This window comes from Vombatus ursinus, unplaced genomic scaffold (assembly GCF_900497805.2).
Source record: "Vombatus ursinus unplaced genomic scaffold, bare-nosed wombat genome assembly UNPS02014786.1, whole genome shotgun sequence".
Classification (NCBI taxonomy): Eukaryota; Metazoa; Chordata; class Mammalia; order Diprotodontia; family Vombatidae; genus Vombatus; species Vombatus ursinus.
The window spans coordinates 21,654,490-21,670,241 of NW_020954564.1; the positions used below are offsets into that span (position 1 = coordinate 21,654,490).

The following is a 15,752-nucleotide window of genomic DNA, read 5'->3' on the forward strand; positions in this document are numbered from 1 at the left end:
CCTTCTAATCCTCCCAACCCCTCTCCACCCTTCCTCATCTCTTTTTCCTTCTTTTCTTACCCCTGGCTTCCCTCCTCTTCCTCCTTCCTTTCTCCCACTCCTTTTCCCATCTTCCATCTCTCTTCTCCTTCTCTTCCTCCTTTCCATTCTCTTCTTTTCCCTTTCTTTCCTTTCTCCTCTCCTCTTAATTCATACATTCAGAGCCTAATGTGAGTTGTTGTTGTTCTGTCTGACTCTCCATCTCATCCTCTGCCGTCCCCTTTTCCTTTTGCTTTCAATCTTTCCCAACATCCTGTCTTTTCCACTGAGTCCCATCTTCTCATTATGTGGCCAGAATATTTAAACTTCAACTTCAGTATTTAACCTTCCAGTGAATAACCTGAATTAATTTTTTTAAGTGTTGACTGACTTGATCTCCTTGCTGTCCAAGGGACTCTCAAAAGGCATTGCCAACACCACAATTCGAAAGATCTGTTCTTTAGTGCTCAGCTTTCCTTTTAGTCCAACTCTCACAGACATACATTGCTACTGGAAAAACCATAGCTTTGACTATGCGGACCTTTGTCAGCAAGGTAATGTCTCTGCTTTTTAGTATGCTGTCCAGATTTGTCCTAGCTTTCCTTCCAAGGAGCAAAAATCTTTTTTTTTTTTTAAATTTTTCCCCCAATTACAGGTAAAAACAATTTTCAACATTGGTTTTTAAAAATTTTGAGTTCCTGATTGATTCTCTCAGTCCCACTCTCCCTGTCCCCCTTTCTCTCTGCCTCTCCCCTCTTCCCTCATTGAGACGTCAACCAATTTGATTTAGGTTATATATACATATGCACTCATACAAAACATAGTTCCATGTTAGTCATGTTGTGAAAAGACACAGAACAAAAAAACTAAGAAAAATAAAGTTTAATAAAAGGTATGGTTCAATCTGCATTCAAACTCCATCAGTTCTTTCTCTGGGGATGGATAGCATTTTTCATCATAAGTCTTTCAAAATTTTCTTGGATCATTGTATTGCTGAGAATAGCTAAGTCATTCACAGTTGATCATTTATGGTATTGCTGTTACTGTGTGCAGTGTTCTTCTGGTTCTGCACATTTCACTCTATGTCAGTTATTTAAGTCTTAGCAGGTTTTTCTGAGAGCATCCTGCTCATCGTTTCTTATTGCACAATACTATTCCATCATAATTATCTACCACAACTTGTTTAGCCATTCTCCTATTAATGGACATCCCATCAATTTCTACTTTGCCACCACTGAAAGAGCTGCTATGAATATTTTTGTTCATATAAGTCCTTTTCCTTTTTGTTTTTTATCTCTTTGGGATACAAACCTAGTAGTGGTATCACTGGGTCAAAGGGTATATATACATGGTTTTATAGCCCTCTGGGCATAGTTTCATATTACTCTACAGAATAGTATAGAACTCTACCAACAGTGCGTTAATGTCTCATCCTACATGTGCCGCCTCTCTTCCAACATTTGTCATTTTCCTTTTTTTTGTTTGGTCATGTTAGCCAGTCTGATAGGTATGGGGTGGTACCTCTGAGTACTTTTAATTTTCATTTTTGTTATAGTGATTTAGAGCATTTTTTTCATATAACTATAGATAGCTTTAATTTCTTTCTCCGAAAATTCCCTGTTCATATCCTTTGACCATTTATCAACTGGAGAATTATTTGTATTCTAATAAATTTGACTCGTTTTTCTATATATTTGAGAAATGAGGTCTTTATCAGACAAACTTGCTGTAAAAATTTTTTTTTCACAGTATTGATTACCAACTATGTATTTCCCTCCATCCTGTTTTTCCCTTGTTTATCCTACTCTTTCTTTCACCCTGTCCATTCTTTTTTTTTTTCTCCCTGTCCATTCTTAAAAGTGTTTTGCTACTGACTTTAACCTCTCCCAGTCCATCCTCCCTACTTTCAGTTCTACCATCCCCTTCTTTTATCCCCTTCCCCTCCTACTTTCCTCTAGGGTAGGATAGATTTCTAAACCCAACTGAGTATGTATGTTATTCCCTCTTTGAAACAGTTCCAATGAGAGTGAGGTTCATGTGCTACCTTCCCCTTTTCCCCCTTCTTCCCCTCTCTTTTGGGCTTCCTTTATGTCAGATAATTTACCTCATTCTGTCTGTCCCTTTTACCTTCTCCTAGTGTATTCTTTCTCACCTGTTAATTTTATTTTTTTTGGATAATCATCCCATCATATTCAACTAATACCTGTGCCCTCTGTCTATGTATACTCCTTCTAACTGCCCTAATAATGAGAAAGTTTTTGGGAGTATCGTTCTTATCTTCACTTTCTGCCGTCACAGTGGTATTTTCTGCATGTCTGAAAATGTTGATATTTCTCCTGCCAACCTTAATTCCAACCTTTAATTAATCTAGCCTAGCATTTCATATAATGTGCTCTGCATATAGGTTAAATAAATAAGGTGACAGTATACAGCTTTTTTGTATTCTTTGTCCAATCTTAAAGCAATCAGTTGTTCTGTGTTCGATTCTGACTTTTGCTTCTTGGACTGCATACAGGTTCCTCAAGAGGTAAGTAAGATGATCTGGTACTCTCATTTTTTGAGGACTTAACACATCTTGTTGTGATCCACATAGTCAAAGGCTTTAGGATAGTCTAAGAAGCAGAAGTAGATGTTTTCCTGGAACTCCCTTGCTTTCTCCATGATCCAGTGAATGTTGGCAATTTGGTCTCTAGTTCCTCTGCCTCTTTGAAAACCAAACTGCTCTTCTGGTAATTCTCGGTTCACATATTGCCAAAGCTTGGCTTGCAGAATTTTAAGTATAACCATGCTGGCATGTGAAATGAGTGCAATTGTTTGGTCATTTGAACATTTCTTTGCATTGCCCTTTTTTAGGATTGGGATGTAAACTGATCTTTTCCAATCAAAATGGTCATTATTGAATTTTCCAAATTTACTGGCATATTGTGTGGAACACTTCAAAGGCATCATCTTTTACGATTTTAAATAGCTCAGCTGGAATTCCATTACCTCCACTTGCTTTATTGTTAACAATGCTTTCTAAAACCCACTTGACTTCATTCTTCAGGATGTCTGTCTCTATTTATTGACCACACCATCATGGTTACCGGTGATGTTAAGATCTTTCTTGTTTAATTCTTTTGTGTATTCTTGCCACCTCTTCTTAATTTCTTCTGTTTCTGTTAAGTCCCTACAATTTTTGTCTTTTATCATGCCTATTTTTTCACGAAACGTTCCCTTGAAATCTCTAATTTTCTTGAAGAAAACTCTTGTCTTTTCTATTCCATTGCTTTCTTCTTCCTCTTTTTTTTAAGTGAGGCAGTCAGGGTTAAGTGACTTGCCCAAGGTCACACAGCTAGTACGTGTCAAGTGTTTGGTCTGAGGCAGGATTTGAACTCAGCCGGTACTCTATCCACTGTGCCACCTAGCTGCTCCCCCCCTTTTTTTTAGGAAAGCCTTCCATTAGAAGGTGGGTTTCTATTTATTTATTTATTTTTGGTGAGGCGATTGGGGTTAAATGACTTGCCCAAGGTCACACAGCTAGTAAGTGTCAAGTGTCTGAGGCCGGATTTGAACGCAGGTCCTCCTGACTCCAAGGCTGGAGCTTTATCCACTGCACCATCTGGCTGCCCCCGCTTTCTTCTATTTCTTCACACTACTTGTTCCATCCCAGGAGGGATGTTGTAGTATGAGACTCCAGCAAAAAAAACAGTCACTTCTTCCCCTTCTCATCTTTTCCCTTTTCTCCCCCTCTAACTTTAGCTTAATATTTAAATACATTCCCTGAGCATACACTGATTGTTATTTGGGAGAGATGTCTAGGACATGAGTTGGGTGACTGAGGCTGGTCTGCAGTTAGGCATTCGCTGTAGCTGATTTATGTACAGATATATATATATTTTTTAATTCTTTCTTGGCTCCGAATGTATGGCAAACCAAAGGTTAAATTAGCATCTTCACCATATAAGTTTATTTTTCTAACTTTTATGAATTAGGAAATTATGTTCTTCAAAGTCCCTGACTACTTGATATTTTTTTATTTGTCTAGAAACACATAATTCATGGCCTTGTCCCTGCAGCTACCATAGCACCCAAACCAGCAGTTCCTCGAACACCTCCACCTCGTAGTCCAGATCCTTCTCCAGAAAGACCTAGGTAAATTTAAATTTTGTTTTAACTCTGTTGTGCATGGTGTAAACTAATCAAGTAAAAAATATTTTTTATGTGCCTACTGTATGCCATGCACTGTCCTAAGCACTGGAGTTATAAAGAAAGGCAGAAAACAATCTGTGCTTTCAAGGAATTTGTAATCTCTTGGGGGAGACCACATACAAACAACTATGTGTAAACAAAATATATACAGGCTAAATTGGGGATAACAGGGGGAAGGCAACAGAATTAAAGGGAATTGGAAAAGCCTTCTTGTAGAAGCTGGTATTTTAGCTGAGATGTGAAGAAACCCAGGGAAGCTAAGAAACAGAAGTGGGGAGGGACAACCAGGGAAAATGCCTGGCTGGGAGTATCTTGTGCAAGGAACAGCAGGGAGACCAGCATCACTGGGGAGGGTAGTAAGGAGAAATTTTTTTGTGTGTGTGTGTATGTGTCTAATTTTTACTAAGAATTGGTGCAGTGTGGTATTTAGAGTCCTAGGCTTGGAGTTAGGAAGATTGATTCCTTTTGAACCTTGCCTGTGCCATGAACTGGTCATATGACCATGGGCAAGTCATTTAAAGTCTCCCACTTGCTTCTCTGAGCAACTTTATAAACAGTTTGAGACACTGGGAGTGCCTATACCAAAGAAATCACAGGTTAGACTTACTGATATATGTCTCTTTCCCCCTAGAAGATTATTAGATCCTTTAAGGCAAAGATTGTGTTATTTTCATCCCTAGTGCTCTTCACATTGAAAATATCAAATAAATTTAATGTTGACTTGAGGAGAAAATTGATGAACAAGAATGATAGTTTATTAATTTTATATTGAGGAATAAAACTGCCAAATGAACAGAAATAGACATATTGGTTGCTTAGTGCATTTTTTTTTCTTTTTCCTTTGTAGGTAAATTTATTTAGGAAATCAAATTTATTGGTTCTGTATTTAGAATTAAAGTAACAAATACTTAGCCCGGGATTCAGGGCTCTCCACAATCTGGCTGCCTTATCTTTCCAGCCTTATCTCCTTCCATGCTACACTGCAGTCAAACAGGGCTATTTATACTTTCCTGTGTATGTCTCATCTTTTTTTACCTTTGTGCCTTTCATTCCTGTGCCTGAAATGCCTTTTTCCCATGACTTTCTTAATAAGGTTAAACTGCTTACATTCCTACATGGGAAGATGATGCTAATAACTCAAGAATTTTCTCATTATTAGGGCAGTTAGAAGGAGTATATTTAGACAGAGGGCACAGGTATGAGCTGAATATGATGATATCTCAAAAAATAAAATTAAGGGATGAGAAAGAAGAATGCACTGGAAGAAAGGGAAAGGAGAATGGAGTAAATTATCTCACATAAAAGAGGCAAGAAAGAGCTTTTACAGTGGAGTAGGACTCTGCATACCACATACAGGGGGTGATAGGCAGTGCTTGAACCTTACTCTTATCAGAATGGCTCAAAGAGGGAATAATATACACACTCAGTTGGGTATAGAAATCTGTCTTAACCTATAGCAAAGTAGGAGGGAAAGGGGATAAAAGAATGGGGTGGATGGGGCTGATAGTAGGGAGGGCAGATTGGGGGAGGTAAAAGTCAGAAGCAAAATACTTTTGAGGATGGACAGGGTGAAAGGAGAGAGAATAGAGTAAATGGAAATAAGATGGAGGGAAATACAGTTAGCAATCATAACTATAAAAAAATTTTTTGAATCAAGTTTCTCTGATAAGGACTCATTTCTCAAATATATAGAGAACTGAATCAAATTTATAAAATTAAGAGCCATTCCCCAATTGATAAATGGTCAAAAGATGTGAGCAGTCAGTTTTCAGATGAAATAATTAAAGTTGTCTATACAAGGCAGCTAGGTGGCATAGTGGATAGAGCTCTGGCCTTGGAGTCGGGAGGACCTGAGTTCTCAGACACATAACGCTCACAAGTTGTGTGACTCTGAGCAAGTCACTTAACCCCATTGTCTCAAAAAAAACAAACTGTCTATAGCCATTTGAAAAAATGCTCTAAATCACTATTGATTAGAGAAATGCAACTGAAAAACAATTCTGAGATATTATCTCATACCTTTTAGATTGGCTAATAGGACAGAAAAGGAAAATGACAAATGTTGGAGGGGATGTGGGAAAATTGAGACACCTAATGAAGTGTTGAGGGAGTTGTGAACTGATTCAGCTGTTATGTAGAGCAATTTGGAACTAGATTGAAAGGGCTATAAAACCATGCATACCCTTTGACCCAGCAATACCACTACTAGGCCTATATACAAAAACAAATAAAAAAGAAAAAAGGAGAAGGACTTATATGTACAAAAATATTTATAGCTGCTCTTCAGTAGTGGCAAAAAAGTAGAAACTGAGGGGATGCTCATCACTTGGGGAATGTCTGAACAAGTTGTGGTATAGAATTATGATGGAATATTATTATGCTATAAGAAATGATGAGCAGGTTGTTTTCAGAAAAACCTGGAAAGATTTACAATAGCTGACGCAATGTGAAATTAGTAGAACCGGGAGAACATTATACACAGTAAGAGCAATATTGTAAGATATTCAACTGTGAATGATAGAACCTATTCTCAGCAATACAGTGATCCGAGACAACTCTGAAGGACTTAGGATGAAAAATGCTATCCATCCTCAGAGAAAGAACTGATGGAGTCTAAATACAGATAGAAGCATACTTTTTAAAACTTTTTTTTATGTTTTCTTTTATAACATTACTAATATAGAAATATGTTTTGCCTGACTGCCCATGTATAACACGTATTAATGTACATGTGTTAAATTACACATGTATTATATTTCTTGCCTTCTTCATGAGGGGGGTGGGAAGGGAGGGAGAAAATTTGTCACTCAAAATTTTAAAAATGAATGTGTTAAAAATTGTTTTTATGTGTAACTGGGGAAAAATAAAACACTAAAAAAAAAGATTGTGGTGAAGAAGGAGCGTTTTGGAGTAAAAGATAATGTTCTGTTTTGGACTTGTTGAATTTAGTTGCTTGTGGGATATCTAGGTGTAAATATTCAGCAGGTAGTTTCTAAGTTTTTAAAGTTTATCAATTTTTCCTCTAGTTGAACTGAATTTTTTTTTTAGCTTACTTTGCTTCTTCTGCCATTTTTTCTTTCAGCAGGATCCTTTTTTTTTTTTTTTTTGAGGCAATTGGGGTTAAGTGACTTGCCCAGGGTCACATAGCTAGTAAATGTCAAGTATTTGGTCTGAGGCTGGATTTGAACTCAGGTCCTCCTGACTCCAGGGCCAGCATTCTATCCACTGCACCACCTAGCTGCCCCTTTAGCAGGATAATTCTTTAAAAAGCATTCTTTAATCAGTATTTTTTGTTTTCCTATCAGCTTAATTTCCAAATAAACCTACCCTTCTTAGAGAGTCATCTCTAGTACTAAAGATGCAAAATTAAAGCAGTTAAGCAAAATTAACTAACAAGCAACATTAAGTAACATATCAACTGTATCTGATAGTATATTAAGTTTTCCACACCCGTGGTCGATCTGCCTCTACAAAAAAGGGAGGAAAGTACAGCAAGACAATTCTCTTCGTCATTTAAAATATTTATTTATGTTATCTATGTTGTTGAATTTTATTATCATCTAATATTATTGCCCTTTAAAAATAACAGCAACAAATATGTCAGTTCTTCTCTTACTGCTGCCACTTCTTCCTTTATTTCTTATGTTTTGCTTTTTGTGTAGCTTCATTTTTTGTGGCTTCATTAATATTAATTCATTGTTCTTTTCTTCTTATGCCTCTTTAGATTTCTTTTATTCCATAATTTTATAAATTGCATACAAGTTTCCTTTTTTGAAAAGAAAAAGTTTCTTTTATTGTTCCTTTTTTCATGATGATTTTCTTTTGATATTTTGAGGTTATCTTTTTTGACAATTTTTTTTTTTAAGGATTTAGATTATGGAGCAGAACTGTCATAATAACCATTGCTAATCCTGCCAAAAGTTTCTTTAATCTCTTCTTTTCATTATTTAGTAATTTAGCTATAACACTTGGAAGCTTCATAATATTTATAGTCCAAGATAAAAAGATTCAATAGAGATATGTGGGACCTAAATGAAAGGATCTTATCTACAATAATGATTTAGGTAATATGTACCAAAATTTAAAAAAAATTCTAGACTAATGTATGTCTTGTCAGAAACTTAAAATGCTATATATATTTTTAATGAATCCTTTAATCATATATATATATTTATGTATTTTCAACTGATCTTTGCCATTAGTAATGCATGAATATTGCAAAAGCGATATATATATACACATATATATATAAAATATAACTTATCTTTCTATGTTTTATAATCATCATTTTTTGCTTGGTTGAGGTACCAATGTATGCCTTCAGAATCTACCTTCATGGGTTAGTGTTTAACTGTTTTATATTTATATCTTATCTAGATCTGCCCTTGCTGCAGCCATCCTAGTGTCCACATTAACTGGAAGGACTTTTGCTATTCCTCAGCCTAATCATCGATCACGTTCTGAAAGTGATGCAACATACCTGGAAGGAGATGGTGGTGTCATTGAGCCTTATGCGACTGTAACTGAGTTCAGACCTGGGTAGCATCATATTTCTGTTATGTTTTGTTTTGTTTTGTTTTGTTTTGTTTCTTGTAACAGCTAACCCTAAAGATACAGTTTGATAGAGGCTTTTTTTGTGGAAAATATTAATACTATAATTTTCATTACAACAGATTGAAAAGAGGGTGGCCCTTTTTCCTTTCTAATATTGAGTGTCACCAGATAGCTAAATAAGTATTGGATCAAAGTAGAGCTCTTATGTTAGCTCAATTTGCTTTCAAATTTTTTATGCACTAATTACATATGAGGGTCTTTGCTAGTTGCTTCAGATACATGTCAAAAAGTTTATATTCTGGTTTGGGGATTCAGTATGTGTGGTGCAAGGTTCAGTTGTAACTCCAGTGCTTAGCACAGTGCCTGACCAAAGAGGGGAAGACTGGAGGGAAAAAAACTAGTTAGGAAGCTATTGTGATAGTCTAGTTGAAAGGTGAGAGAGGGTACTTGAACTAGGTTGGTAGTAGTGTGAATACAGAGAAGGGCACAGTTGTGACCACTGTGAAGGATAGTCAACAGGATTTGTCATCTGATTGTCTTACCTACTGAGGATAAAATTTTCCTTAAGATGGACCTCAATATTTCACTGAAAACCAAATTATTTTTGTGCTTAGCATGAGAACTACTTGTTTAAGGCATAAGAAAAAAAACCCCAATCTTTTATGGTCTGTTATGATTTAAATTTAGAGAAATCTCATCAATCAGTCCTAGTAAGTTTTCCTTAAAAATTTTCTTCCTTCTTGGTATTATTGGGCTAAGTTTTCTTATGCTATAATAATTCCAGCTGATGATAGGTGGTAGCCAAATTTGAGATTTTTGTAGATTCTGTTTCAAAATAAATACATGAAGAATTATTTTTATGTAGTTTATGAAAACATATTAAGATTTGAACTTTTCTTTCTTACAGATATGAATGTTCTTAGATGCTTGTAGTATAAACTGTTTCCACAAGGTGTTTTGCATTTTAGCAGATGAAGTATAAGTATTAGATGGTTTCTTTTTAACTCTTAAAATACTGTGTTTTCATTCACAGACCAGAGTGGCCGGAAGTGCAGGAAAAAAGATATTCTTTACCAGCCTTTAAAATGTCAGGCTATAGTGACGATGAGGATGAAGATGAAGATGTTGAGACATATCTGTCTGACAATTACAGTGAACATGTTGAGCTCAGTACTCAGAAAAAAGAAAAAAATTTTAAGGATGCTGTTTATGCTGTTCCACACAGAAGTAAAAAGGTATTTTTTTGCATCTTAAAAAATTTCTATACCCTGAAAATATTTCTACAGTGAATTATTTTCAGAATTGCTAATCTGTTTTGTTATTGATGGTAATTATTTTCAACATGAGTTGCCTTCTTTTTAAAAATTATGTGTAAATTATTGACATAAACCCAGCCATGAATTTTAAATGCTCAAAAACTATTCTAAACTTTATGATCCATTCACATTTTTTTCTAATTAAATTTTATTTTCAAACAAAGATCTTTTCCTTCCCACTTCCATTCCCCACCAACTTGAGAAAGCAAGAGAAACCAAGCCCCTATTATAAACATGTACAGTAGAGCAAAACAGATTTCCCACATGGACCATATTCAAAAGAATACTTTTACACATGATTGCAGAGATCACCTTTTGAATTCTGCTTCAGGCTTTTCAGAATTTCAAGTATGCATTTCCTTGTATTGACATAGTCGTTTCAACTATTTGTTATTGTCAAAGAGTACATTTGTCATTTTTGTAATTACAGTGTTCTGTTGTATTCACATATCACAGTTTGCTTGGCCAGTCTCCTTTTTGTAAGGCATTTAGGGTGTTTTCCAAACTGTTTTTTGTAATTGCTCTGAAAACTAAGACCATCAGTATTAATTAACTGATATTTTACTTCTTTAGCCTCCTAAATCTTTCAAAGATAGAAGGGTAAACTTTTTCAGCACTGTATTCCTAGTAATTAGGAATTCCCTGTTCTGTAGTAGGTGTTTAAAAAACATTAGGATCGTTATCATAATAAAAACTGATAGTTATACACAGTGCTTTACTGTGTTATTTACAAAGTTCTTTACAAATATTATCTTTTTTTGATCCTCTGTGAGGGACTTAGAGATGAAAGGCAAGAGGAAACTGAGGCCCAGAGAGGTTAAATGAATGGATTGTTTTACACCAACAGTGTGTAGCACAGTTCAGATTCAAACCAGTTCCTGTGACTATAAATCCAGAATTCTTTGTATTGCACTATGCTGCTTGTTTGTTTTAACCCCTATCTTTTCTTCTTAATTTGTATTTTTCACATAAAGTTAATAATATTGAACTATTCTTTGTTATGTAAATCTAATTTTCTGTTACATTACCAATGCTTCTCAGTCATAACTTTAGATAGTGTATCAAAAATTTGCCCTTATGTCAAATGTTAGGAGTTGAAGCTTCAATCATTTCTTGTATTGGTGATTTTTAAAGTCCTCTTTTAGTATTTTTCTGAATCTCAATTTATTAAGCCTTATGCTTTCAGGAGCCTGTAAACAGGGAGTTTAATTTCTTTTATGGAAACTGGACATTTTGTTCTCATCTTCCTTTTTGTTGATTATAATCAGTAGTTTCTTGTTGTTGAAAATTAAAGTTTGAAATTGATCTTTCACTTTGATTCTCTGTGTACTATGTGTGTGCTTGTGCTTTAGCATTTAGCTTCTTTTCTATTGATTTGAAAACAACGCTTTTCCCAGTTGTTAAATGTGGCTACATCAGGAGTGTCAATCATGTTTAGTCATCATTTCTTTTTTTTAAAGTATAGTTTTTAAAAAAACATTCTGTACTTTTTTCCAATAACACTTAAAAACAGTTCTTAACATTCGTTTTTAAAAATTTTAAGTTCCAAATTCTCTTCTTCCCTTCCTCTACTAGCCCTTCATTGAGAAGGCAAGCAGTTATTTATATAGGATATACATGGACAATCATGCAAAAAATATTTCTATATTAACTATTTTGTGAAAGAAAACACAAAGATAAAAAAAACAAGAAAAGTAAAGAAAGTGAAAAAAAGCATGCTTAAATCTGCATTCAGATTCCATCAGTTTTTTCTCTGGAGGTGGATAGAATTTTTCATTAGAAGTCCTTCAGAATTGTCTTAGATAATTGTTTTACTGAGAATAGCTAAGTCATTTGCTGTTGATCATCTTACAGTATTGCTGTTACTGTGTACAATGTTCTCCTGGTTCTGCTCATTTCACTTTGTCAGTTATGTAAGTCTTACCAAATTTTTCTGAGAACATCCTGCTTATCATTTCTTATTGCACAATACTATTCCATCATAATTATCTACCATAACTTGTTCAGCCATTCCCCAGTTGATGAACATCCCCTCAATTTCCACTTCTTTGCCACTATAAAAGGAACTGGTATAGCTATTTTTGTACATACAGATCCTTTTCTCTTTTCTCTTTTCTTTTCGTTTTTAAAAAATCTCTTTGAGATATAGACCTAGGAGTGGTATTGCTGAGTCAAAGTGTATGCACACTTTTATAGACCTTTGGGCCTAGTTTCAAGTTGCTCTGTAGAATAGTTAGATCAGTTCATTAGTATCTACCAACAGTTCATTAGTGTCCCAGTTTTCTCACATACCCTTAACATTTGTCATTTTTATTTTCTGTCATATTAACCAATCTGATAGATGTGAGGTCATACTTCAGAGTTGTTTTAATGTACACTTATCTAATCAACAGTGATTTAGAGCATTTTTTTCATATAACTGTAGGTAGCTTTTGTGCCTCTTTTATGTGAGATAATTTATCCCATTCTAACTCTCCCTTTCCCTTCCTCTTTCTCAACCCTTAATTTTATTTTTTAGATAATCATCCCATCATATTCAACTCACCCCTGTGCCCTCTGTCTATGTATACTCCTTCTAACTGCCCTAATAATGAGAAGGTTCTTGGGAGTTATAAGTATCATCTTCCTATGTCAGATTGTAAACAGTTGAACCTTATTGATTCCCTTATAATTTCTCTTTCCTGTTTACCTTTTTATGCTTCTCTTGAGTCTTGTATTTGAAAGTCAGATTTTCTGTTCAGTGCTGGTTTTTTTCATCAGGGATGCTTGATGTTTTCATTTAATGTCCATGTTTTCTTCTGAGGGATTATACTCAGTTTTGCTGGGTAAGTTATTTGTTGTAATCCTAGCTCCTTTGCCCTCTGGAATATTCTATTCCAAGTCTTCTGATTCTTTAATGTAGAAGCTGCTAAATCTTGTGTTATCCTTACCGTGGCTTCATGATATTTGAATTGTTTCTTTCTGGCAGATTGCAATATTTTCTCCTTGACCTGGGAGCTCTGGATATTCCTGGGAGTTTTCATTTTGGGATCTCTTTCAGGAGGTGATCAGTGGATTCTTGAGTTTCTATTTACCCTCTGGTTCTAGAATATCAGGGCAGTTTTCCTTGGTAATTTTTGTAAATATGATGTCTAGGCTTTTTTTGATCATGGCTTTTGGGTAGTCCAATAATTCTTAAATAATTTTGCCTGGATCTCTTCATCCAGGTCAGTTGTTTTTCCAATGAGAGATTTCATGTCATCTTCTATTTTTTTTTCATTCTTTTGATTTTGTTTGTTTCTTGATGTCTCATGGAGTCATTAACTTCCACTTGCCCAGTTCTAATTTTTAAGGAATTATTTTCTTCAGTGAACTTTTGTACCTCCTTTTCCATTCGATCAGTTTTGCTTTTTAAGGAGTTCCTCTCTTCAGTGATTTTCTATACCTCTTTTTCCATGTGGTCAATTCTGCTTTTAAAGATGTTCTTCTCTTCAGTGAATTTTGTCCATCTTTTTCATTTGATCAATTCTGCTTTTCAAGGCGTTCTCCTCATTGGATTTTTGTAACTCTTTTACCATTTGGCCTATTTTTTAAGTTGTTATTTTGTTTTTGTGCTTCCTTTGCCAAGCTCTTTATTTTTTTTTCATGATTTTCATGTGTCATTCATTTCTTCTCCCAATTTTTCCTCTACCTGTCTTATTTGATTTTTCAAATCCTTTTTCAGCTCTTCCACAAATTCTTTATGGGCCTGAGACCAATTTGCATTTTTCTTTAATGCTTTATATGTACCTGTTTTGACATTTTTTTTCTGCTGAGTTTGTGTTTTGCTCTTCTCTGTCACCATAACAACTTTCCATGGTCAGGTTCTTTTTTTGTTGTTTGCTCATTTTCCCAGCCTATTTTTTGACTTTTAACTCAGGCTGTGCTCCCATTGTGGAGGGGGCACCATCCCAAGGTTCAGCTTTTTCGTGTTGCTGTTTTCAGAAATAGTTCTGGGTTGGGGGGGGTCTGTAAATTTTCAGCTCTTTCATGGTGGTTTGATATCAGGAGCTGTGGTCACTGCTTTCCTGACATGTGCTGCAGCCTGTGAGCAAGCACAAATATTCTTTATCTGTCTTAAAATAGTGATCAGGGTCCCTGCTCCTGCTAGGGAATGCAGCCACTTACGGGTAATGCAACAGAGTCCTACACCCAGTGCTAGCAAAGAACCTTCTGTAATCTTCTTCTGACTAGTTTTTTGATCCCGTTATGGTCTGTAGGCTGAGAGCTCCAGAAGCTGTAGCTACCTATTTCTATGCCTCCTAAGACTTGCTACTGGCTTTGTGAGGTGTGGCCTGAAGTAATGCATTCTGCCCTGGACTGTGCTCCATTCTCACCTCAGTGAGACAGAACTTTATGGTTGACTTTCTAAGTTGTCTTTAGCTTGAAAATTGTTTCACCTCATCCTTTTTTGGGGGGGAGGTTTTCTGCCACTTAAGTATTTGTTTCGAGTAATTATTTTTAGCAGTTTTTGGAGGGGAATTTGGGAGAGCTCCGGTGAGTCCCTGACTTTGTTCTGCCATCTTGCCTCTCCCTAGTTTAGTCATCATTTGAAAGTGGAACTTGAGCTTGACCAGAAAATCTTGACTTGACTTTGACAGTTTGGACTTCTATCTAATTTTCTGAAAAGAAATATTTTGAGGAGCCTATTAGGGATAGGGAGGGAAACTTGACTATATAATGTTCAATGCCTTTTCATTAGCTTCTTGTAAACGTATGCTTTCAATCATTCAGCTATCATGTATTGACCTATTACTTTGTTCTTAGGGAGCCCTGGTGCATGCTTTTTATAAAAATGACCAAAAATATCTTATTTAACCTTTATTTAAAGTTGTATAAATGATTTGATCATACACTTTATAGAGTGAAACTTTCTGTACTGTATTTAAATCTCTTAACTAGGATAACAGGAACTAGTCATAGGCAAATACAGTAGGAATTAGAGAAGGAAGGGATTAATTTTTGACATTAAGTTTGAGGCAGTGGGTAAAATGGAATGAAGTTCTAGTCAGAGGTTGGGGATAAAGGTTATGACTAGAAGAAGTATCAGAAAAACAAATAAATGTTTTAACTATTTAGTCATGTGACAGCCATAAAACTGTTTATTGTGTTCTGTAAGAAAAAAATAATTAACAAATTAAAAATCAAGGTTCATTTAAACTTCTTTTTTTAAGGACAGTCATATTGTCTTCATAGCTGAAGTAAGACCCTATTCTTGATGATGATGATGATGATGATGATAGCTAGTATATATATAGCACTTTAAAGTTTGAAAAGCACTTTACAGTTATTATCTGACTTTATTCTCGTGACAGTCCCAGGATAAGTAAGTGTTATTATTATCCTCACTTTGCAGATGAGGAAACTGAGGCTCAGATAACATAAGCAGCTTGTCCAGGATCACTCAGCTATGAAGTGTCTGAGACCAGATTTGAACTCAGGTCTTCCTCAGTCCAGATGCAACAGTATCGACTGTGCCACATGGATGCCTCAGATGTCAGATAGTTATAACACATGAAAAATATTTTCTGAGCCTGTATTTCTTGCTCTGAAATGCAAAAGGCATGAAATGTGAGCACATTTTCATTTTCTTATGGGTACTAATCAATTTAAGGATAATAATATTACTTAAAGAATTAGCCTGGACAGTAGAAT

The 15,752-nt window shown here is 35.3% G+C and overlaps 1 protein-coding gene across 3 annotated transcripts in view; it reads left to right on the forward strand.

The window, feature by feature from the left end:
* LOC114046897 (centrosomal protein of 89 kDa-like) overlaps positions 1–15,752 on the forward strand; it is a 160,838-nt gene that overhangs the window by 843 nt on the left and 144,243 nt on the right. For all 3 annotated transcript variants that reach the window (XM_027867510.1, XM_027867511.1, XM_027867512.1), the window contains exons 2-4: positions 4,046–4,152; positions 8,587–8,748; positions 9,797–9,998. In XM_027867510.1, the coding sequence (XP_027723311.1) occupies positions 4,046–4,152; positions 8,587–8,748; positions 9,797–9,998 (471 nt within the window). The remainder of the gene's footprint in view (positions 1–4,045; positions 4,153–8,586; positions 8,749–9,796; positions 9,999–15,752) is intronic.